Raw genomic sequence first — 26,004 nt, forward strand, 5'->3', positions numbered from 1 at the left:
GTCCAGCGGGGGTGTCATTCTGTGTGCTGTGGCTTCTTTCGCTCTCCATGTCGGAGAGAGATGCTTAGCCAAAAGAGAGTGTACGAGCGGTGGAAACCAGCTTGACAAAGCTGAAGAGAGTGGGAATAAGTGTCGATTCCCACAGACGGCGCCAAATGTTGATGCACAAAATCAGCGAGGACTTTGGTACAACAGAAAGTGTCAGGTTTTGTGACCTTCGCTTGGTTGTTTCGGTCACTAGTGAGGATAAGTACGTAAATGAATAGAGACAGAGAAGCAAACACAGGATGTACGTGGTTCACCCAGATCGGCTACGTCCACGGAGTAGAGGAGTTCTCATTAATTGTGAAGGGTTTACACAAATACATAGGTTCAAGCTCTGGTTTAGTGAGTTCTAGTGAATAGTTTAGTACAAAATGACATTAGAGATTATTGTGGGAGAATGATCCCTATTTATAGAGGAGAGTTTCTAGTTTTGTCCTAACATCGACACATGTCGTGTTGTGATTGGCTTCTGATGTTGACACGTGTCGAGCTGTGATTGGCTTCTGATGTCGACACGTGTCGCATTGTGATTGGCCTCCTGGTTGAAGGGAAGCTCTTCTAGGTCCTTGACGGTATAACGTTGACCGGTGCTCAGTAGTTTCGGGATTGGTCAAGTATGGTATAAACAATAATCATATTTTAGAACACTAATCATGGATTGTCTCTTTAAAGAAGAAGAGGACGTGAAACCGACGAAATGCGAACACAACATTGTCTTGGACATAAGCTACTTGTTGGCCATTATAAGAGTAGTTTATCTATATGGGTGTGTATTGATAATCAATTAGGTTTCCTCTCTAGACGAATTTACAAAACGATGTCTAAATATATAGTTGCGATTTACAGTTTGATAATATAACATATCAAATATATGACAAAAAAATGGCTCTAATTTCTAAATTGTAGCTTCCTTCTCAATCCCGCATTAATCTGTACCTTTCTATATGTGCACGTTTTTGTTTCCCCACTTTGTACAAGTTGACAAATCGAAAACATAAACTTGCTAACCAACTCTGATTTCTAAATTGTATTTGTTGTGGTAGTACCTAACGGGCCGGGCTCATGAGGACCAGTGGCAATTCTGAAATATCACAACAAATACAGTACCATTTTTGTTACAAAAAATCGATTAACGACAATCGTTTTTCTAACTCAAACTGTCGGCATCTCCCAGTGTCTCCGTCGTCTTCTGATTTTCCTCCATATCGGAGAAGAAAGGCAACCAAATCCTGGTCCTCCGAATTCGTGGTTTTCTGATTCTTCCTCCGCTCCTCACGCGTACGGCAGCTTGAGAGCGAGGCGCTCTCGATTGATTCCATGGTCTGATCTTCCGCGAATCGCAATCCGACGGTGGCGATGGCGTCGACGCAGAACCAATCGGCGCATGCGGATCTCTTCGACGCGTATTTCCGACGGGCCGATTTGGGCCGATTTGGACCGCGATGGCCGGATTAGTGGCAATGAAGCCGTCGCTTTCTTCCAGGGCTCTGGTCTCCCCAAACAGGTCCTTGCGCAGGTACTATCTCTCTCTCTCTCTCTCTCTCTATATATATATATATATATGTATGTGCTTGTGTATATATGTATAATTGGATGTATGTGTGTATGATTATATTTTTGTAATTGTAGTGGTTGATTGGGACTTGATGGTGGTGGAACTGTGTTCCGAATCAGATTGATTTTGAATTTGTAGTCTAATTGTAGTTGAAGTGGTAAATGTGAGTTCGGGATGTCTTAATTCTCTTATCTAAGCTGAGATTTTTATTTCGTGTTAGTATAAATGCGGAATTGATACTACAGTTAGTGCGGAATTGAACTGGTGTATCCGTCCGTTCGACCTGAGGTGGTAAGCAGACTTTAGAAATGTGTTATATGACCCAAGGATTGATCAAGGATTGTTTATTACAGTAGAATTGTGCAGTAGTGAAAACCTGCAGCATAAGATGACTAAGGACTAGTTAGGATTGTCGCATACAGGGGAAATGTTCTTGGGTCGGGATCATATTGACAAATAGGTTATTGAAGCTGTATGCTTGTTTTGCTGAAGGAATTTCCGTATAAAATGATAACCAGGGGCATATTATGTTAAATATTGATTATATGAATGCACTTTCTCATTAGCTTGAATTGCTGAACATAACAGGCTCAATCAAGCATATTTTTCTACGAGATGCTTTGCTGCTGGATGTTCATTCTTTGCATAATGTGTTCGTATTTTGATGTAAAAACTTACACATGCCATAGATATTTTGCTGCTGGATGTTCATTCTTTGCATAATGTGTTCGTATTTCCTATTCACTTTCATTTGCTTCAGACTCATCACTTTCATTTGCTTCAAGACAAGCGAGATGCTTTGCTGCTGGATGTTCATTCTTTGCATGAACACAAATATCGGCCAAATAATTTTATTTTGCTTTCACAGTTTCCTAAACTTTCATTTGCTCGACTCATCACTTGATCCACTGGCTTGACCAATTTTGAATTTCTCAGCATCTTCGGCATACAATGGGCATATACCACAGCTTTCCACCTTCATTGAATCCACCGGGCAGAAGACAACAGTGGCCTCTTTGGCAAGTTTGTAAACATCAGGGGAGCAATTTTTTCCTACCTCTTCACTTCTAAAGGCCTCATTCCACACATGCACGTGATGTTGGCCGTGACGGCAGGAGTAGAATCTGTCGCCTGGGATAATGTACTCAGAACTGAACAGTTCATGGCTTTCACCCATGAATTTGACAATGAAATTAGCTTTTACCCTCCAGGGTTTATACCTCACATTTGAATCCCAAGAAACAACAACAGAGAGAGCGAAACCAAATAAATCTGTTCGAAACCAATCTGGACAAAGCTCGATGTCTACTGAAGATCCCTCATTTTGATAGCTGAACCAATTTGGAATTTCTTTTCCTGGACATACAATCTTAATCTGAGGCCAGGGATTGTGAAACAGATTATGAAAAAAGTGATGGTAATTAAATGGCGCAACGGTTGCCATTCGCATAATTGTAATCTGTGCTTCATCCATTATGTTGCTCCTTGAATTATTATCCAATTCTGGGCAACTAGTAAAAACTCTGCAACAATAATGAGGTTTATCCCAACCTTGTGTGAGTGCTGTCCTTGAACTTGACACTATCTTCAGCGACGTGCAGCCTTCAGCACTAACATTACATAGCACTGGGAGCTCTGGTATAGATTGAAGCCGACTGCAGTCCTGTAAGTCAAGTACAGACAACCGAGAAGCTTGTTTGATGCTTGCTGGTATTTCCAATATACCGCTGCAGCGGAGTTTTAGTTCTTCTAAAGATAGAAAACCGATAGAGCTGGAAGGCAATTTTTCAAGTCTCCAATTCCAACTAAAGTTGAGACGTTTAAGATTGGTTAAACTGAAGATACTTGTTGGGACATCCTTAAGTTGCTTGCACCAACCAAGGTTTAAATCTTGAAGCCTATTTAGATTTCCAATAGACGAAGGAAGCATTTCGACAGCTGTGCCTTCCAAACTAAGAGACACCAAATGCTCCATTGGCTTAAAGATTTCAGGGAATTTGGAAAATCTAGAGCAACCTTTAAGATCAAGATTCTCAAGATATTTCAACCCAGAGATTGATGAGGGTAGCTCTGTAACTGCTGTTTGAATTAAACTTAAGGACTTCAAATGTTCCATTGGCTCCAAAATCTCTGGGAAGTTTTCAAATTTAACGCAATAATCAAGACCAAGTTCCACGAGATTTTTCAACTTACACCTGCTGCTTGGATTATTCTGAAGGTCTTTGCATGTCCTTAAATTCAAGTAAGAAATATTTTTGTTAGACCAAACTGATTCATGCAACTCCTTTATACCACTGCATTCTAAATTTAAGTATTGAAGACTTCCTGGCATCTCTAGAAGATACTTGAGACTCTTGCAGTTTCTAAGATCAAGATGAGTAAGCTTGTCAAGATGTTGAAAATACGAAGGAATTTCAACCAAACTTCCACAGGCCTGGAGATTTATCTTCACAATTTTTAGACTCCCAGAGAGATTTGGAACTTCAGTTAGATTTGAACAATCCCCCAGATCAATCACTTGTAAGTTGACAAGTATCTGCAACAATTGAAATAGAAATATACAGAATTAATATAATTTCTACACTTGATTTTATACAAGAATTAAAATAGGCATATAATATAATATACCTCGTCTTCTTTCCAAAGCTTCTTAACTTTGCTATGTGGCATATGAAGCTCAACTAGATTTTCCGGACAAAAAATTGACGGCAAAGTTTCCAGTGAATATCCCCAGCAGTAAAGATAACGAAGAGAATCAGGAAGGTCTAGAGAAGTGGACAATTTGGGGCCACCACTCACAATTAGCATTATTAGGTTAGACATCTTTTTGAAGTCTGCATGTTTCAATGGTCGCTCTTGAAGATTATACCAATTAACCTGTATGGCTTCAACATTTGGAGTTTCCTAAGAATAAGAAGAAAGTTTAAATGTGAAAAGAGTATTTGCGATGGTAATCATGTACAAGTGTCTTAGTCTAGTCAAATATCCAAAATAATTGTATCCTGCTCTACTTGTCTAAATAAACAAACATTTGTTCATATTCCAAACACTTCCTAACACAATAAATATTCAATCAAATTCATCTTTTAACAATCTCACTTCTTTATTATAAATTTGTTTTACTTTGTTGTGTTATCATCTCAAGTTTGTAATTTTTATTTTCTAAAAAAAAAGAAAGGAAAAAAATTGAATGCATTTGGCTCTTACCTTATTACTCCTCAATACACGATAGACATCCTCATCATTGAACAACCTACTCCGTTTACCGGGATCTTTAATACCTTGTTCTTGAACAATTTTCCTTCCCATTTCTTGTAGCAAATCGTGCATCTCTATGGTTTCCATTCCCCAATTTGAATCAAATGATATGAGAGACATCTCAATGAGAATTCTAACACCAGATGGCGCAAAGAATCCACGAACATCTAACATTCGTTTTACCTCAACCACAGACTTCCCTTTATGAAAACATGCTATATCCAGAAAAATATCCTTTTCATTGTCTCCCAATTTATCATAACTTATTCTCAACACTTTCTGGATATCTTCACAGGGAAATCGTTTCAATTTGTTGAATTCATCTTCCCATTCTTCTTTGCTCTTGCAATTGAAGAACAACGACCCCAGAACTGTAAGAGCTAAAGGAACGTATCCAGCATAAGCAACCACCTCTTTTGCCAACTCCTTAAAATCTGTTCTACAAGCACCGTTATTCTTGAAAGCACGCAAACAGAAGAGCTGAAGAGCGTCATCCGATTTTAATCCCTCGACCTTGTAGATCTTAGCCTCTTCACCAGTTAGCCCAAGTTTGCCCCTATCTCTACTTGTGATAATGATTCTACTTCCACTGCCATACCGGAGATGATCGCCAGCTAAACGATCCATTTGCAATGAATCACTCACGTCATCTAGAACAATGAGGACCTTTGTCCGACTGAGCCTTTCTTGAAAAGTTGACCCTACGGGCAAAGAAACTTCTCCCTTTAATATCTCCTTAAAAAGTGTTTTTTCCAAGTGATCTAGTCCACCTGCTTGTTCTGAGTTCTCCCTAACATTCTTAAGAAAACAAGAAGCTTCGAATTTAGAAGAGTGTCTGCGAAATACAGCCTCGGCAAGGGTGGTCTTGCCAATACCACCCATGCCCCAAATACCTACAGTGATGCAAGCGTCCGGTAAATGAATGCCTAACAGCGATTCAATCTGCTCGATGCGGCTTTCAATTCCAACATAACCCTTTAAATCGCAGGATGATTCGCGACACATTTTGGCCCAAATATGATCGACAACCTTTTGAATTAGATCTGCCTCCGTCCTGGCATATAGATATATATGATTAGGTAGAAAAGCAATAGTTAGTGTTAAATACGCTTTACCAAATCTTAGCACAAATCAAATTGTCACAAGTTTAAAGAAAATTTATAATTTTACACAAGTTAAAGGATGAGTTAGTTACCCGGATTTGTTTGAATAATCAAACCCAGATAGATTGGCTGCAGTCGTCAAAGCATGCCTCCACTTGTGCACCTTGTCGATACAGTTATCGAAACGTTTTTCAAGTTGAGCAAATGCATCTGCATAACTCCCGTGTTGTTTTCGTACATGAGATGGATTGATGTCGTAGAATACGGGTATAACCATCCGGCCTTTTCTGTTGTTGCATTTGAGTATATGCACAAGCTCATCCAAACACCATGTGGAAGAAGCATAGTTTTGTGAGAAAATGATCACCGAAATGGTGGATTTCTCGATTGCTTCTAGTAGGGCACTTCTGATTTCTTCTCCTCTCTGAAGTCTGTTATCGATGTAGGTTTCAATTTTCTTCTGAAGTAAGGCAGCATGAAGATGGCTGGTAATACCAAGGCGGGTGTCCTCACCTCTGAAACTGATAAACACATCGTACTTTTCTCGACGTGGTGGGTTATCAGCATCATCAACAACAGCAGTAGAATCAGCAGCAGAATCAGGTACAACAGAATCAGCTACATCGGAATCAGCCGCAGGAAGCGAAGAAGAAAATGATCTACAACACATGTACAACAGAGTCCCGATGGCGATGACGATGATGTTGAAAACTTGAATGAAGCCAATCAATTCCATCTCTGTATTAGGCATGTGCAAAATTGAAAATCTGGAGAGACAAGGATTAGTCACTTCCACATACTTAAAAAATATTTGATAATTGATAACGCTATACTAACCAACGGTTTCACAAAGTTACAAACGCTTCAAGAAAAAGGGGGGGGTTGGAATTAGACCTCAGACTCTGTCCTAAGATGTAATTCATGTTTATGTAAGAAACATAACGGGTGCAATTAACTGAACTGAGGTATTTTATGTACTCACCTAATTGACACGTGTTTTTTGTTTTAAAGCTCAAGAAAAATTAATGACATGTACATAATATGATAGAAGAATAAAACATGTGTTAATTTGTCATTGGACAAAATTAAGAAGTGAGTACACAAATATTGTTCTAATATTTAAATTTTGCTTTCATAGTTTCCTAAATATGTTACAAAATGCATGTATAATGACTACATGTCCATTAGGAAGAAGAGGCAGTAGCAATATCCATTACCTTGAATTGGCTTTTGGCCACATGCACAAAGTTTCAAAGGCTCGAAAATCAACGAGTGAGAGATGAACGAAAGTGGAAAATGGGAAACATAACACGCGCATATTTTATTTTAAAAAATGAAACTATAATTTAAAGAAAGAAATTCATATATTTGCAATCTTAATATGAACAACGTCATCTCAGCATGTAAAGGAAGACAATTGATCAAGATGCAAACAAAACAAAGTGACATCCGGTGACAGGTCACCAGCGAAGGAATTAACAGCAGACATAACAAAAACTAATTAGCAAATTATATGGCAGCATAACACCTAAACTTATGTAAAAAGAAAAAGAAAAAAAATACGCCTTTCTCTCAAAATATGCCTTTCTATCAAAAAAAAAAGAAAAGAAATGACAAAAAATACAGAAAGAGCCTTAAACAGAATCAATCAATAAACAATGACTAACCTCTGACAAGTTACCAATTTGACAAGGGCTTGTTTGTTTTCTCCACCTTCAAAATAATATCCACAACATTTACTTTTTCGTATCATCAGCATCAGCAAGAGCAGCAGCGGATGAAAATCAAGAACAAGAAGATGCCATATCCACAACCTCTATTTTTCAGATCCAGCAAGTAGTAGTTGCAGAGAGTTTAATTGTGAATTAGAAGGAAAGAGAGAGAGACTGGTTCAGAATTAAGGAGGATCCAATAAAGTAAGAGAGAGAAAGAGTAGTTCGGAGGATCTATTGAAACAAAAAAGTCAGACAGACAGAGAGAGAGAGAGAGAGAGAGAGAGAGAAGGAGAGAAGGAGAGGAAGACTAGTTCAGAATTTACTTAGAATTGGACTACATACATAAGCACAAAAATGGGAGAGGTTTTTCAATGTGACCAGTACACGAGGTGATACATCACGTATCATTATATAAATAATGAGATATGTATGCTAAAAAGTTAATAACTTCAAAAAATAAAATTTTCCACCATTTCTATTAAAACACATGATCTACCACTTGTGTTCTAATCGCAATAAAAAATTTCTCTAAAAAGTGACACATGGATGCCACCCTCCCTTCATGTGCTTTGCGTACACGGTTTTGATTTTTTCCAATCACTTAGTTACTGACCAATTTTTTTGCAAGAAATTTCGAAGCACTTTCAATTGAGGATATTTTTATAATTTGAAAAGAAAAAAAAAAGTGAATTTCACATTACAAAATCATGGAGGGCTAAGTGTATAGTTTATCAATGGAGCTTGAATAGAATTTGATATTTGTCCTTCTTAGTACAAGTGACAAATTAACTCATTGAATTATTAATGAAAAGTTATTAAGAGTCTCAGACTCATTTAGTTTGATATCACCATAAGGTATTACACAATCATTAAAACTATTAATCTCACCACTATGTTATGATAAAAAACAAACTAAACATATCTTAATAATTATTCATTAATAATTCAATGGGTTAGTTTGCCATCTCTACTTTTGAGGCTGTCGAGAGATCAACAGAGGGTCTAGTACTCCAGCTAAAATTATGTAGCATGGCCCCAAGTAAAACCATCTCCAACCGAAGGGTCTAAAAGGCTACAGGGTCGAAAATAACCCGAAAATCGTCTCCAACCGAGGGTTAGACCAAAGGCTTGTGGGCCCCATGAGACAAAAAAGGCCAAAGGGCCAACCGGCTGGCCCAACCCAGCCAACCAACCCCGAGCCGGGCTGGATTTTTTATTATTAATATTATTTATGTCGGATATAGCCGACAATATTGTTCTCTTTAGTGTCGGATATATCTAACAGTATTCTCCCTCTCTTTTTTTGGGCCAATTTTTTTTTTAAAAAAATTTAAAAATTCCCCCTTTTTTTCCTATAAATACCTAAGTCATTCATATACCAGTTCTCACATAATTTTCACCATTCCATACTATATCACTTCATTCTATTTCAATTCTTCACATTCTATTTTCTTACCTCTTCCAATAATCTTTTCTTCAATTTTTTCAATAAACCACAAGAGTTGTTCTTCAAGATGGAAGAAACATCTTCCAAGTTTGAATAAATAGCATCAAGCATTGTTAAATTTAAGTTGTTGTAGTTTTTAAATTTAAATAATAAATTATGTTTGGTACTATAACCCTTTGGCCCTCAATTGGAGATGGCTTTTTGTCACTGGGCTATGTTTGGTCTATGGCCCTCTGGCCCCTCGGTTGGAGATGGTAAGAAATATGACATTGCACTGTTCATTAAAATATTAATTTCTTAGAAGGCCAGAGGGCTAAAACGAGCCCTCCAGCCTTCAATTGGAGATGGCCTAAGATAGTCATGATCCACCCATCTTTCTCTCTCTATCTATCTAGGCACTAAACTAAGCAAAAGACAGACGGAGGTAGAAATTGGGAAGCAAGCCAGGGAGGAGGGAGTAGACCCGCATAGACTATATCAATTTGAGTTCAATAATTGTACTAGTTGACCTAATTTACACAAGGTTACAAAAGTTCTATATATGCTCTCGACAATCCAACGGAGATGTCAAATAAAAAAAAGGAGAAATGAAATTACTTGACTCAAGCACCTTACCTTCTCCTTTTAAAAAATTAATGTATTCACATATGAAGAAAGACAAAATAAGGGCACATCACCATCAGTTCATAACTTTCATTAAAGCTGACAAGTCATAACTCACAAGTCATTCCTACGTGTTTTATACATAAATTTATTTTTTCCATTCAGATTCATCTCTGATCAGCAGACCATCCAATAAAATTTAAAGAAAGATATTCATATATTTGCAATCTTAATATGAACAACGTCATCTCAGCATGTAAAGGAAGACAATTGATCAAGATGCAAACAAAACAAAGTGACATCCGGTGACAAGTCACCAGCGAAGAAATTAACAGCAAATACAATTAGCAAATTAAATGCCAGCATAACACCTAAACTTATTAATTAAAATGAAATGACTAAAAATACAAAACGAGCTACAGTATCAATAAACACTGACTAACCTCTGGTTAGTTACCAATTAACAAGGAAGAAGGATTCTCTCTTTCTATTCTCTCTCCCCTTCCCTCCCCTTTCACTTGAATGGTTACGGTTAAATCACGTTAACATCTTATATTAATTTTTTTTATAAAAACAATAAGATAAAAAGTAATGTGTGAGAAGAATAAATGAAATGAGAATAGTAAAAGAGAGAATCATACTCTATATATGAGATTTCCACATGAGGTGCTTGTAAATGGTTAGCCGTGCGGTTTGTATCTATCAGCTGATGAAAGTTTATCAGCTTGCCACCCAAACCAACCAATTAGAAACCAGCAGAAATCAGCTACATCAAAATCAGCAGCAGAAGACCAAGAAGAAAATGTTAATGGTCTGCAGCACATGTAAAAGAGAGTCCTTATGGCGATCACAATGATGTTGAAAACTTGAATGAACCAATCAACTCCATCTCTCTATATGTTAGATCAGATAGAAGAAGGAGATTCCGAACTACAGTTGCAACTGAGACTAAATCAGAGCAACCATAGCAATGTGATCTTGATAAGGACTAACCAGCACCCAACACGTTACCTTAGTATCTAGGTGACCCATTTGTTGCATTATTAGTTTAAGATATCAGAGTGACAATAGCGGATGTAATTGAAGATAAAACCATCTACAGCATTTGAATTTTTAGATCAACGAGCCCGAAACCTTGAAATAGAGAAAGCCCACCTCCAAAATGGTTTTGGTCGAGTCTGATTTTGAAAAGCAAGGTCCTTCCCATTCAGTAGACTTGATTTCAAGAGTCATCGACCCAATAAGAAGAGCAAAGTGATGGAAGAGAGATCATGGGGAGCCTGGTATTGGCTGCTTTTTTTCCAAGCTGTTTTTTTTTTTTTTCTGTCGAAATGGTTTATATGGAATTTACACAAGCAATATTGGGAGGAGAGGGGAATTAGACCTCAGATTATGTCCTCAGATGTAATTAATGTATATGAAAGAAATACTGCGGATGCAATAACTGAACTGAGTACTGCCTTTGACGTTAAAAATCGCAACGAACAAGGTACTCCTGAGTATTTTACGTATTCACCCAATTTACCCGTGTTCTTTGTTTTTTAATGCCCAAGAAAAAATTAATAAGTTGTACATTATATTTTAAAACAATAGGAACATTTCAAAATTAAGGAGAAAAATTACACGTTGTGCTACAAGCTCAAGGAAAAGAGGAATGAAGAAAAAGCGAGATGCCTACACAAAGAAATGAAGTACAAAAAATACATAACAAGTTCGATGGCTAAACTGCATTTTGATTCGGAAATAAACAATTTTCTCTCTAACATCCAAAATTTCTTTCTCCAAGTCTTCAGATATTTGTTAATGTTGTTCTAAGATAGCACCAAATCATTTGGAAACTAACTCAAACTAACCTATAAGAAATTACCAAATGAAATGCAAGAATGAAATAGAAAAGACACCAAGATTTAACAAGGTTCATCAATAATCAATGTAATTGGAGTACGTACTCAAAGTAGTAGGAGCTCAATGGTAATCCACTATCAATAATCAACAGTAATCCACTATCAATAAATGGGAGTGTATATAAAATGTTTGATAATATCACAACTCAAAATCCCAATACATTCAATATTTCTCACTTACCAAAGAAACAGATTAGGATATATAATGAATAATTTCATTTCTAGCAAAGCTCAAAGCTAATTTACAAAATACAACTTTGGCAGAGAAATTACTAACCAAATGAGGGCAGCAGCTCTCTTCTTTTTCTCTGACAAATGGGGCAGTCGGCGGCCTTTCATTTCCTCTTTGCTGACTACTAAGGGCAGCAGCTGCTGCCATGTAAAAACCCTAGCCACATCACGTGGCTTTCACATGTGGGCTAAATAAAAGGCCTATTTAGTGGGCTGGTGAGATCAATCGAAGCCTAATAGAATTCGGCCACAAATTCAACATTATGATAAGTCACTTGTCAGGAACGAAACATTGTTAATCATTCACCACCCAGAAGAGGACAAATAAACAACTTCAACTCCGGCCAGCATAGAAGAGAAACATAGCAAGTGTTCATCTACAACAGTAATGAAGAGAAATGTTGTATTTGCACATTGTTATGAATTCGAATCTTATCGGTTCCCAATCTGACATTTAAAAAAAAAAATACATGGAAGAGAAACAAACAAAAGAAAAGCAATAACCACATGGCACCTGTGCCTATAACACACAAGCCAAAATATGAATACAAAGACAATAGTACTACCTCTTGGTGGTCCCCTTTCAGAAATAGGTCGCGGGCTTGTTCACCATTGATTTTCCACCTCTGTCTGTGTCAACTTTCACAAAAATATTAGTGTATTCTGAACATCAGTTTGAGGGAGTATGATTATCTCCTCTCTTATTCTCATTTTTTCCTTCATCTTCTCTCACACATTATTTTTGTCTCATTATTTTTATAAAAAAATCAATATTAGATGTTGACGTGATTTAACTATGATCATTCAAATAGTAAGGGAGAGAAGGGGAGAGAGATTAGGAGGGAAAAGAATCATCATCCTAGTTTGAGTCATCCTAGGCCAAGAAACATATGTTGTGTAGACTAATTCTCGTAAAAATTGTTGATTCCATTTTGGTAAATTGGGTGCAAGGGGATATACTTACTTTTTTGCCCTCAAACATGTGTCGTGCATGTGACCGAGTTGGATGGAAATTGGATGAAAAATTGGCAACTCTAACGTCAATGGGTAAATTAGCTAATTTTACAAGTTCATTTTGTGGGGAGGGGGGGGGGGTAACCAACTAAAATTAAAGTTCATGCAGGAAATTGATAGCTCCTTACAAGTTCAGGGGGGAATCGACAAATATCCCAAGTTTGAAATAGTGGAGAAGGCTAAAAAACGTGCTCGACAAGTAAGTCATTATTATTGATTTATCTTTTAATATTGTCTACGACTCTCCTACGGTCATGATTATTTATATATACGTATAACTTAATGTTCATTGTTTATATGTGTGAGAAGCATAATGATTTGCCAAAGAAACTTTTTGTTAATAATAACTTAGATGTGTAAAGAACACACAAACGTACACATATTTTAATTAATTTTTCCCAATAAAAATACTAATCAAGTTTGTAATTTTCTTTCCTTTTGTTGACATGTTTTCATTTTCTTGTAGGTTGGAGTGCATGGGTTGATTCAATCTTTTTGGTAACATTGACATCTCCTTTTGAACACAAAATTAAGGACAAACATAGTGCAAGCAGGATGTAAAAGCTTATAATGATATATGAAATCTTTTTTGGGGCATGAGACTGTTATTATGGGGATTAAAGTGTATTTGGATTGCTGGGTAGTAATTTGTACAATTCATTTAACTTATGCATATATGCTATATCATTAGGTAATCAATTTACTTTTATTTATTGCTGAAACCTTAATTTATTTTTATTTTTTATAATAGGTGTTTTATACTTGTTTAGGGGTCTCTCTGGCAGTAGAAGAACTTAAGGGCGTGTTTATGCACCAGTAATCGGAATGAAAATAAGGAATCCGATTCCGATTACTGATAATTCTTATGTTTACTACAATTGAGAGGAATCAACAACATGTGGGACCACACGAAAAAATGGAATTTAATTCCTGAAATTGGAGGAATTAGACTTCCTCCATGGGTGAGGTATTTGGATTCTTGGATGGTAAAGGAATTAGGAATGCACTTCTACTTTCCTATTATGCCCTCTTATTCACAGATGCTTCAGCTTGGCGTTGGAGTTGGAGGAAAACAACTGGGAAGATGAACTTGGCTATTATGCCCTCTTATTCGACAGATGCTTCAGTGGGAACTGAGAAGATGAATTTGGCTAGTCAGCTTGGCGTTGGAGGAGGACAACAAGATGGCAATCGGAGTGCTCGAAGCGTTGCCTCCGCTAATGCACGCGCTCGTGAGGGCGGAGAGTGAGCGGACGCGCAACGACTCGGCATTAGTGCTCTATCACTTGACGCTGGTGGAGAGCAACCGAGTCAAACTCGTTAAGAAACACAACAAGGTGCTAACTCTGTTGGCTGGGTTCTTAAAATGTTAATTTTTTCAGTAGGGTGGGAATTGGGAAGATGAATTTGGCTAGGTTAAAAGCAAGAAGCCATGGCAGTGCCAAGGAGGTGGATGAGGCCATTTTAAAATAACTAATTTTTTTTTTAAAGATCAAGAGGGCATTTTAGTAATTATATTGATTTCTACTCCCATTCAGTTGAACTAATAAACAACTTATATGAACTCAATGTCATTCCTACTCCGATTCCAGAACATTTAAGTAAACAACTTCAACAAGAATACAATTCCAACTCCTCCTCAATCAAATTCCACCTCAATCCAATTCCTCCTATTTTGATTACGGTTACGTAAATGAGCCATAAGAGTTACAGAAAGGCATATATGGTGGAGTGTTTTTACTCTCAAGTGTTTTTAAATAAAAGTGTAAAACAAAATAATGAAAGTATTCTAAAATTTCAAAGGTCAAAAAGTAGGAATGGCATATATAGAAGATCAAAGGCTGAAAAATCAATAAAGTATTAAAAATATATATAAAAAATGTGAAAGAAGTAATTAAGGGTATGTGAATATCACAACCCAAAAACTTTTGCTCAGTCACTGTAAACATGCTCGCTCCTACCATTTTCCATAGGCCCACAGTTATCTTGGCTTCCCTTGGAAACTTTTTTCCATAAAAAATCCATTCCATCACACATACCACATGATTCATGGTCAAGTTCAATAACTATGTATTAATAACTTACACTTTACACGCACACACATGAACAACTGTTCTTAAAATTTGCAAATAAGGTGCAGCTATTCATACCAAAAAATAGTTAAAGAACACACAAATTACTTAATAAAATTCGAGAAATTCATCCTAGTGATTGAGACATTTGCTAAAACTTAGAACAAAAGAAGCTTCGAGAAATTAACAGCAAATACAATTAGCAAATTAAATGCCAGCATAACACCTAAACTTATTAATTAAAATGAAATGACTAAAAATACAAAACGAGCTACAGTATCAATAAACACTGACTAACCTCTGGTAAGTTACCAATTAACAAGGAAGAAGGATTCTCTCTTTCTATTCTCTCTCCCCTTCCCTCCCCTTTCACTTGAATGGTTACGGTTAAATCACGTTAACATCTTATATTAATTTTTTTTATTAAAACAATAAGATAAAAAGTAATGTGTGAGAAGAATAAATGAAATGAGAATAGGAAAAGAGAGAATCGTACTCTATATATGAGATTTCCACATGAGGTGCTTGTAAATGGTTAGCCGTGCGGTTTGTATCTATCAGCTGATGAAAGTTTATCAGCTTGCCACCCAAACCAACCAATTAGAAACCAGCAGAAATCAGCTACATCAAAATCAGCAGCAGAAGACCAAGAAGAAAATGTTAATGGTCTGCAGCACATGTAAAAGAGAGTCCTTATGGCGATCACAATGATGTTGAAAACTTGAATGAACCAATCAACTCCATCTCTCTATATGTTAGATCAGATAGAAGAAGGAGATTCCGAACTACAGTTGCAACTGAGACTAAATCAGAGCAACCATAGCAATGTGATCTTGATAAGGACTAACCAGCACCCAACACGTTACCTTAGTATCTAGGTGACCCATTTGTTGCATTATTAGTTTAAGATATCAGAGTGACAATAGCGGATGTAATTGAAGATAAAACCATCTACAGCATTTGAATTTTTAGATCAACGAGCCCGAAACCTTGAAATAGAGAAAGCCCACCTCCAAAATGGTTTTGGTCGAGTCTGATTTTGAAAAGCAAGGTCCTTCCCATTCAGTAGACTTGATTTCAAGAGTCATCGACCCAATAAGAAGAGCAAAGTGATGGAAGAGAGATCTTGGGGAGCCTGGTCGTGGCTGCTTTTTTTCCAAGCTGTTTTTTTTTTTTTCTGTCGAAATGGTTTATATGGAATTTACACAAGCAATATTGGGAGGAGAGGGGAATTAGACCTCAGATTATGTCCTCAGATGTAATTAATGTATATGAAAGAAATACTGCGGATGCAATAACTGAACTGAGTACTGCCTTTGACGTTAAAAATCGCAACGAACAAGGTACTCCTGAGTATTTTACGTATTCACCCAATTTACCCGTGTTCTTTGTTTTTTAATGCCCAAGAAAAAATTAATAAGTTGTACATTATATTTTAAAACAATAGGAACATTTCAAAATTAAGGAGAAAAATTACACGTTGTGCTACAAGCTCAAGGAAAAGAGGAATGAAGAAAAAGCGAGATGCCTACACAAAGAAATGAAGTACAAAAAATACATAACAAGTTCGATGGCTAAACTGCATTTTGATTCGGAAATAAACAATTTTCTCTCTAACATCCAAAATTTCTTTCTCCAAGTCTTCAGATATTTGTTAATGTTGTTCTAAGATAGCACCAAATCATTTGGAAACTAACTCAAACTAACCTATAAGAAATTACCAAATGAAATGCAAGAATGAAATAGAAAAGACACCAAGATTTAACAAGGTTCATCAATAATCAATGTAATTGGAGTACGTACTCAAAGTAGTAGGAGCTCAACGGTAATCCACTATCAATAATCAACAGTAATCCACTATCAATAAATGGGAGTGTATATAAAATGTTTGATAATATCACAACTCAAAATCCCAATACATTCAATATTTCTCACTTACCAAAGAAACAGATTAGGATATATAATAAATAATTTCATTTCTAGCAAAGCTCAAAGCTAATTTACAAAATACAACTTTGGCAGAGAAATTACTAACCAAATGAGGGCAGCAGCTCTCTTCTTTTTCTCTGACAAATGGAGCAGTCGGCGGCCTTTCATTTCCTCTTTGCTGACTACTAAGGGCAGCAGCTGCTGCCATGTAAAAACCCTAGCCACATCACGTGGCTTTCACATGTGGGCTAAATAAAAGGCCTATTTAGTGGGCTGGTGAGATCAATCGAAGCCTAATAGAATTCGGCCACAAATTCAACATTATGATAAGTCACTTGTCAGGAACGAAACATTGTTAATCATTCACCACCCAGAAGAGGACAAATAAACAACTTCAACTCCGGCCAGCATAGAAGAGAAACATAGCAAGTGTTCATCTACAACAGTAATGAAGAGAAATGTTGTATTTGCACATTGTTATGAATTCGAATCTTATCGGTTCCCAATCTGACATTTAAAAAAAAAAATACATGGAACAGAAACAAACAAAAGAAAAGCAATAACCACATGGCACCTGTGCCTATAACACACAAGCCAAAATATGAATACAAAGACAATAGTACTACCTCTTGGTGGTCCCCTTTCAGAAATAGGTCGCGGGCTTGTTCACCATTGATTTTCCACCTCTGTCTGTGTCAACTTTCACAAAAATATTAGTGTATTCTGAACATCAGTTTGAGGGAGTATGATTATCTCCTCTCTTATTCTCATTTTTTCCTTCATCTTCTCTCACACATTATTTTTGTCTCATTATTTTTATAAAAAAATCAATATTAGATGTTGACGTGATTTAACTATGATCATTCAAATAGTAAGGGAGAGAAGGGGAGAGAGATTAGGAGGGAAAAGAATCATCATCCTAGTTTGAGTCATCCTAGGCCAAGAAACATATGTTGTGTAGACTAATTCTCGTAAAAATTGTTGATTCCATTTTGGTAAATTGGGTGCAAGGGGATATACTTACTTTTTTGCCCTCAAACATGTGTCGTGCATGTGACCGAGTTGGATGGAAATTGGATGAAAAATTGGCAACTCTAACGTCAATGGGTAAATTAGCTAATTTTACAAGTTCATTTTGTGGGGAGGGGGGGGGGGGTAACCAACTAAAATTAAAGTTCATGCAGGAAATTGATAGCTCCTTACAAGTTCAGGGGGGAATCGACAAATATCCCAAGTTTGAAATAGTGGAGAAGGCTAAAAAACGTGCTCGACAAGTAAGTCATTATTATTGATTTATCTTTTAATATTGTCTACGACTCTCCTACGGTCATGATTATTTATATATACGTATAACTTAATGTTCATTGTTTATATGTGTGAGAAGCATAATGATTTGCCAAAGAAACTTTTTGTTAATAATAACTTAGATGTGTAAAGAACACACAAACGTACACATATTTTAATTAATTTTTCCCAATAAAAATACTAATCAAGTTTGTAATTTTCTTTCCTTTTGTTGACATGTTTTCATTTTCTTGTAGGTTGGAGTGCATGGGTTGATTCAATCTTTTTGGTAACATTGACATCTCCTTTTGAACACAAAATTAAGGACAAACATAGTGCAAGCAGGATGTAAAAGCTTATAATGATATATGAAATCTTTTTTGGGGCATGAGACTGTTATTATGGGGATTAAAGTGTATTTGGATTGCTGGGTAGTAATTTGTACAATTCATTTAACTTATGCATATATGCTATATCATTAGGTAATCAATTTACTTTTATTTATTGCTGAAACCTTAATTTATTTTTATTTTTTATAATAGGTGTTTTATACTTGTTTAGGGGTCTCTCTGGCAGTAGAAGAACTTAAGGGCGTGTTTATGCACCAGTAATCGGAATGAAAATAAGGAATCCGATTCCGATTACTGATAATTCTTATGTTTACTACAATTGAGAGGAATCAACAACATGTGGGACCACACGAAAAAATGGAATTTAATTCCTGAAATTGGAGGAATTAGACTTCCTCCATGGGTGAGGTATTTGGATTCTTGGATGGTAAAGGAATTAGGAATGCACTTCTACTTTCCTATTATGCCCTCTTATTCACAGATGCTTCAGCTTGGCGTTGGAGTTGGAGGAAAACAACTGGGAAGATGAACTTGGCTATTATGCCCTCTTATTCGACAGATGCTTCAGTGGGAACTGAGAAGATGAATTTGGCTAGTCAGCTTGGCGTTGGAGGAGGACAACAAGATGGCAATCGGAGTGCTCGAAGCGTTGCCTCCGCTAATGCACGCGCTCGTGAGGGCGGAGAGTGAGCGGACGCGCAACGACTCGGCATTAGTGCTCTATCACTTGACGCTGGTGGAGAGCAACCGAGTCAAACTCGTTAAGAAACACAACAAGGTGCTAACTCTGTTGGCTGGGTTCTTAAAATGTTAATTTTTTCAGTAGGGTGGGAATTGGGAAGATGAATTTGGCTAGGTTAAAAGCAAGAAGCCATGGCAGTGCCAAGGAGGTGGATGAGGCCATTTTAAAATAACTAATTTTTTTTTTAAAGATCAAGAGGGCATTTTAGTAATTATATTGATTTCTACTCCCATTCAGTTGAACTAATAAACAACTTATATGAACTCAATGTCATTCCTACTCCGATTCCAGAACATTTAAGTAAACAACTTCAACAAGAATACAATTCCAACTCCTCCTCAATCAAATTCCACCTCAATCCAATTCCTCCTATTTTGATTACGGTTACGTAAATGAGCCATAAGAGTTACAGAAAGGCATATATGGTGGAGTGTTTTTACTCTCAAGTGTTTTTAAATAAAAGTGTAAAACAAAATAATGAAAGTATTCTAAAATTTCAAAGGTCAAAAAGTAGGAATGGCATATATAGAAGATCAAAGGCTGAAAAATCAATAAAGTATTAAAAATATATATAAAAAATGTGAAAGAAGTAATTAAGGGTATGTGAATATCACAACCCAAAAACTTTTGCTCAGTCACTGTAAACATGCTCGCTCCTACCATTTTCCATAGGCCCACAGTTATCTTGGCTTCCCTTGGAAACTTTTTTCCATAAAAAATCCATTCCATCACACATACCACATGATTCATGGTCAAGTTCAATAACTATGTATTAATAACTTACACTTTACGCGCACACACATGAACAACTGTTCTTAAAATTTGCAAATAAGGTGCAGCTATTCATACCAAAAAATAGTTAAAGAACACACAAATTACTTAATAAAATTCGAGAAATTCATCCTAGTGATTGAGACATTTGCTAAAACTTAGAACAAAAGAAGCTTCGAGAAATTAACAGCAAATACAATTAGCAAATTAAATGCCAGCATAACACCTAAACTTATTAATTAAAATGAAATGACTAAAAATACAAAACGAGCTACAGTATCAATAAACACTGACTAACCTCTGGTAAGTTACCAATTAACAAGGAAGAAGGATTCTCTCTTTCTATTCTCTCTCCCCTTCCCTCCCCTTTCACTTGAATGGTTACGGTTAAATCACGTTAACATCTTATATTAATTTTTTTTATTAAAACAATAAGATAAAAAGTAATGTGTGAGAAGAATAAATGAAATGAGAATAGGAAAAGAGAGAATCGTACTCTATATATGAGATTTCCACATGAGGTGCTTGTAAATGGTTAGCCGTGCGGTTTGTATCTATCAGCTGATGAAAGTTTATCAGCTTGCCACCCAAACCAACCAATTAGAAACCAGCAGAAATCAGCTACATCAAAATCAGCAGCAGAAGACCAAGAAGAAAATGTTAATGGTCTGCAGCACATGTAAAAGAGAGTCCTTATGGCGATCACAATGATGTTGAAAACTTGAATGAACCAATCAACTCCATCTCTCTATATGTTAGATCAGATAGAAGAAGGAGATTCCGAACTACAGTTGCAACTGAGACTAAATCAGAGCAACCATAGCAATGTGATCTTGATAAGGACTAACCAGCACCCAACACGTTACCTTAGTATCTAGGTGACCCATTTGTTGCATTATTAGTTTAAGATATCAGAGTGACAATAGCGGATGTAATTGAAGATAAAACCATCTACAGCATTTGAATTTTTAGATCAACGAGCCCGAAACCTTGAAATAGAGAAAGCCCACCTCCAAAATGGTTTTGGTCGAGTCTGATTTTGAAAAGCAAGGTCCTTCCCATTCAGTAGACTTGATTTCAAGAGTCATCGACCCAATAAGAAGAGCAAAGTGATGGAAGAGAGATCTTGGGGAGCCTGGTCGTGGCTGCTTTTTTTCCAAGCTGTTTTTTTTTTTTTCTGTCGAAATGGTTTATATGGAATTTACACAAGCAATATTGGGAGGAGAGGGGAATTAGACCTCAGATTATGTCCTCAGATGTAATTAATGTATATGAAAGAAATACTGCGGATGCAATAACTGAACTGAGTACTGCCTTTGACGTTAAAAATCGCAACGAACAAGGTACTCCTGAGTATTTTACGTATTCACCCAATTTACCCGTGTTCTTTGTTTTTTAATGCCCAAGAAAAAATTAATAAGTTGTACATTATATTTTAAAACAATAGGAACATTTCAAAATTAAGGAGAAAAATTACACGTTGTGCTACAAGCTCAAGGAAAAGAGGAATGAAGAAAAAGCGAGATGCCTACACAAAGAAATGAAGTACAAAAAATACATAACAAGTTCGATGGCTAAACTGCATTTTGATTCGGAAATAAACAATTTTCTCTCTAACATCCAAAATTTCTTTCTCCAAGTCTTCAGATATTTGTTAATGTTGTTCTAAGATAGCACCAAATCATTTGGAAACTAACTCAAACTAACCTATAAGAAATTACCAAATGAAATGCAAGAATGAAATAGAAAAGACACCAAGATTTAACAAGGTTCATCAATAATCAATGTAATTGGAGTACGTACTCAAAGTAGTAGGAGCTCAACGGTAATCCACTATCAATAATCAACAGTAATCCACTATCAATAAATGGGAGTGTATATAAAATGTTTGATAATATCACAACTCAAAATCCCAATACATTCAATATTTCTCACTTACCAAAGAAACAGATTAGGATATATAATAAATAATTTCATTTCTAGCAAAGCTCAAAGCTAATTTACAAAATACAACTTTGGCAGAGAAATTACTAACCAAATGAGGGCAGCAGCTCTCTTCTTTTTCTCTGACAAATGGAGCAGTCGGCGGCCTTTCATTTCCTCTTTGCTGACTACTAAGGGCAGCAGCTGCTGCCATGTAAAAACCCTAGCCACATCACGTGGCTTTCACATGTGGGCTAAATAAAAGGCCTATTTAGTGGGCTGGTGAGATCAATCGAAGCCTAATAGAATTCGGCCACAAATTCAACATTATGATAAGTCACTTGTCAGGAACGAAACATTGTTAATCATTCACCACCCAGAAGAGGACAAATAAACAACTTCAACTCCGGCTAGCATAGAAGAGAAACATAGCAAGTGTTCATCTACAACAGTAATGAAGAGAAATGTTGTATTTGCACATTGTTATGAATTCGAATCTTATCGGTTCCCAATCTGACATTTAAAAAAAAAAATACATGGAAGAGAAACAAACAAAAGAAAAGCAATAACCACATGGCACATGTGCCTATAACACACAAGCCAAAATATGAATACAAAGACAATAGTACTACCTCTTGGTGGTCCCCTTTCAGAAATAGGTCGCGGGCTTGTTCACCATTGATTTTCCACCTCTGTCTGTGTCAACTTTCACAAAAATATTAGTGTATTCTGAACATCAGTTTGAGGGAGTATGATTATCTCCTCTCTTATTCTCATTTTTTCCTTCATCTTCTCTCACACATTATTTTTGTCTCATTATTTTTATAAAAAAATCAATATTAGATGTTGACGTGATTTAACTATGATCATTCAAATAGTAAGGGAGAGAAGGGGAGAGAGATTAGGAGGGAAAAGAATCATCATCCTAGTTTGAGTCATCCTAGGCCAAGAAACATATGTTGTGTAGACTAATTCTCGTAAAAATTGTTGATTCCATTTTGGTAAATTGGGTGCAAGGGGATATACTTACTTTTTTGCCCTTAAACATGTGTCGTGCATGTGACCGAGTTGGATGGAAATTGGATGAAAAATTGGCAACTCTAACGTCAATGGGTAAATTAGCTAATTTTACAAGTTCATTTTGTGGGGGGGGTAACCGACTAAAATTAAAGTTCATGCAGGAAATTGATAGCTCCTTATAAGTTCAGGGGGGAATCGACAAATATCCCAAGTTTGAAATAGTGGAGAAGGCTAAAAAACGTGCTCGACAAGTAAGTCATTATTATTGATTTATCTTTTAATATTGTCTACGACTCTACTACGGTCATGATTATTTATATATACGTATAACTTAATGTTCATTGTTTATATGTGTGAGAAGCATAATGATTTGCCAAAGAAACTTTTTGTTAATAATAACTTAGATGTGTAAAGAACACACAAACGTACACATATTTTAATTAATTTTCCCAATAAAAATACTAATCAAGTTTGTAATTTTCTTTCCTTTTGTTGACATGTTTTCATTTTCTTGTAGGTTGGAGTGCATGGGTTGATTCAATCTTTTTGGTAACATTGACATCTCCTTTTGAACACAAAATTAGGGCCAAACATAGTGCAAGCAGGATGTAAAAGTTTATAATGATGTATGAAATCTTTTTTGGGGCATGAGACTGTTATTATGGGGATTAAAGTGTATTTGGATTGCTGGGTAGTAATTTGTACAATTCATTTAACTTATGCATATATGCTATATCATTAGGTAATCAATTTACTTTTATTTATTGCTGAAACTTTATTTTTTATTTTTTATTTTTTATTTTTATAATAGGTGTTTTATACTTGTTTAGGGATCTCTCTGGCAGTAGAAGAACTTAAGGGCGTGTTTACGTACCCATAATCAGAATGAAAATAAGGAATTCGGTTCTAATTACGGATAATTCTTGTGTTTACTACAATTCAGAGGAATCAACAACGTGTGGACCCACACGAAAAGGGAATTCAATTCCTGAAATTTGAGGAATTGGACTCCCTCCATGGGTGAGGTATTTGGATTCCTGGATGGTGAAGGAATCAGCAATGCACTTCTACTTTCCTATTATGCCCTCTTATTCACAGATGCTTCAACTTGGCGTTGGAGTTGGAAGAAGACAACTGGGAAGATGAATTTGGCTATTATGCCCTCTTATTCGACAGATGCTTCGGTGGGAACTGGGAAGATGAATTTGCCTAGTCAGCTTGGCGTTGGAGGAAGACAACAAGATGGCGATCGGAGTGCTCGAAGCGTTGCCTCCGCTGATACACGCGCTCGTGAGGGCGGAGAGTGAGCGGATGCGCAACGACTCGACATTGGCGCTCTATCACTTGACGCTGATGGAGAGCAACCGAGTCAAACTCGTTAAGCAATACAACAAGGTGCCAACTCTGTTGGCTAGGTTCTTAAAATGTTAATTTTTTTTCTGCAGGGTGGGAACTGGGAAGATGAATTTGGCTAGGTTAAAAGCAAGAAGCCATGGCAGTGCTAAGGAGGTGGATAAGGCCATTTTAAAATAACTAATGAAAAAAATAAATAAATAAAGATCAAGAGGGCATTTTAGTAATTATATTGATTTCTACTCTCATTCAGGTGAACTAGTAAACAACTTATATGAACTCAATTTAAGTAAACAGCTTCAACAAGAATACAATTTTAACTCCTCATAATTCCAACTTCTCCTCAATCAAATTTCTCCTCAATTCAATTCCTCTTATTTTAATTACGATTACGTAAATGAGCCATAAGAGTTACATAAGGGCATATATGGTGGAGTGTTTTTAAATAAAAGTGTAAAACAAAATAATGACAGTATTCTAAAATTTCAAAGGTCAAAAAGTAGAAAGGGCATATATGGAAGATCAAAGGCTAAAAAATCAACAAAGTATTAAAAAATAAAAAAATATGAAAAAGGTAATTAAAGGTGTGTGAATATCACAACCCAAAAACTTTTGCTTAGTCGCTGTAAACATGCTCACTCCTACTATTTGCCATAGGCCCACGGTTATCTTCCCTTGGAAACTCTTTTCCATGAAAAATCCATTCCATCACACATACCACAAGATTCATGCTCAAGTTCAATAGCTATGTATTAATAACTTACACTTTATGTGCACGCACGTGAACAACTATCTTTAACATTTGCAAATAAGAATGTGCAACTATTCATACCAAAAAATAGTTAAAGAACACACAAATTACTTAATAAAATTTGAGAAATTCATCCTATAGTGATTGAGACATTTGCTAAAACTTAGAACAAAAGAAGCTTCGACAACGGAATTGCACACTTCAATGCAGAGTGGCTAGCGACATACGACAAACCAACATATACAATTACAAAATAATGGAAACTAGACAATGTAGTAGCTCCAATTAAGAATGCATTACATTATGTGTCGATGTTTACTTATTACATCAATTATTATGCCCGGTTTTTTGGTCTCCAGAAGGGGTGGATAACCGTGGCTTGCCATCAATTTTCCCACTTTTTTTTTAATAAAAAAAATTGCCTTCATTGTACAAACTAATGAAGTTACTTAAAGAGTTTTTTAACATATTTAAGAACTTTAATCACTGATCATCTCGTTAAAGAAGAAGAGGACGTGACATTGACCAAACGCAAACACAACGCCGTGGGGAACATGATAAGAGTAGATAATCTATGGGTGTGTTTAGGTTATGAATTAGGTTTCCTCTTTAGACGGATTTACGAAACAATGCTTAAATATGTAACTGTAGCTTACAATCTAAGAACATAACATGTCAAATATCCGATAAACAAATCACTCTGGTTTCTAAATTGTAGCTTTCTCTCTAAATAACTTCCTTCTCAATCTCTCATTAATCAGTACCTATCTCTATGTGCACGTTTTTGTTTTTCCACTTTGTACAAGTTGACAAATCTAAAACATAAACGTGCTAATCACTCCACCATCGTTCCTTCTTAAAAGAGGGGCAACATCTCTCTTTACGTGTTCCTGCATTGCAAATTCGAATTGGATTAAAAATTAATCAAAATTAA

At 36.2% G+C, this 26,004-nt stretch overlaps 1 protein-coding gene and 1 long non-coding RNA gene across 10 annotated transcripts; one reads left to right on the forward strand and one right to left on the reverse strand.

Moving 5' to 3' along the window:
* The first annotated feature begins 982 nt into the window (after nucleotides 1-982).
* LOC103428046 (uncharacterized) lies at nucleotides 983-4,181 on the forward strand. The gene is made up of 2 exons (XR_011580583.1): nucleotides 983-1,561; nucleotides 2,537-4,181. It is a non-coding gene; the product is annotated as an uncharacterized lncRNA (long non-coding RNA).
* Nucleotides 2,126-22,381, reverse strand: LOC139195732 (disease resistance protein RUN1-like). Of its 9 annotated transcripts, none has more exons than XM_070821073.1 (7): nucleotides 21,034-22,381; nucleotides 17,503-17,566; nucleotides 10,368-17,313; nucleotides 6,054-6,728; nucleotides 4,808-5,912; nucleotides 4,229-4,504; nucleotides 2,126-4,136 (listed from the first exon to the last, which is right to left on the reverse strand). In XM_070821073.1, exons 4-7 carry the CDS (start codon nucleotides 6,710-6,712, stop codon nucleotides 2,481-2,483), a joined length of 3,696 nt encoding a protein of 1,231 aa, XP_070677174.1. In that variant the 5' UTR covers nucleotides 6,713-6,728; nucleotides 10,368-17,313; nucleotides 17,503-17,566; nucleotides 21,034-22,381; the 3' UTR covers nucleotides 2,126-2,480. The 9 variants fall into 9 exon arrangements, with proteins under 9 accessions (XP_070677174.1, XP_070677173.1, XP_070677172.1 ...); XM_070821072.1 differs by having other exon boundaries at nucleotides 10,368-12,238; nucleotides 12,428-12,491; nucleotides 15,958-22,381; XM_070821071.1 differs by having other exon boundaries at nucleotides 10,368-12,238; nucleotides 12,428-12,491; nucleotides 15,444-22,381.
* Between the last annotated feature and the right edge of the window lie 3,623 nt (nucleotides 22,382-26,004).

This window comes from Malus domestica, chromosome 05, assembly GCF_042453785.1.
Source record: "Malus domestica chromosome 05, GDT2T_hap1".
NCBI lineage: Eukaryota > Viridiplantae > Streptophyta > Magnoliopsida > Rosales > Rosaceae > Malus > Malus domestica.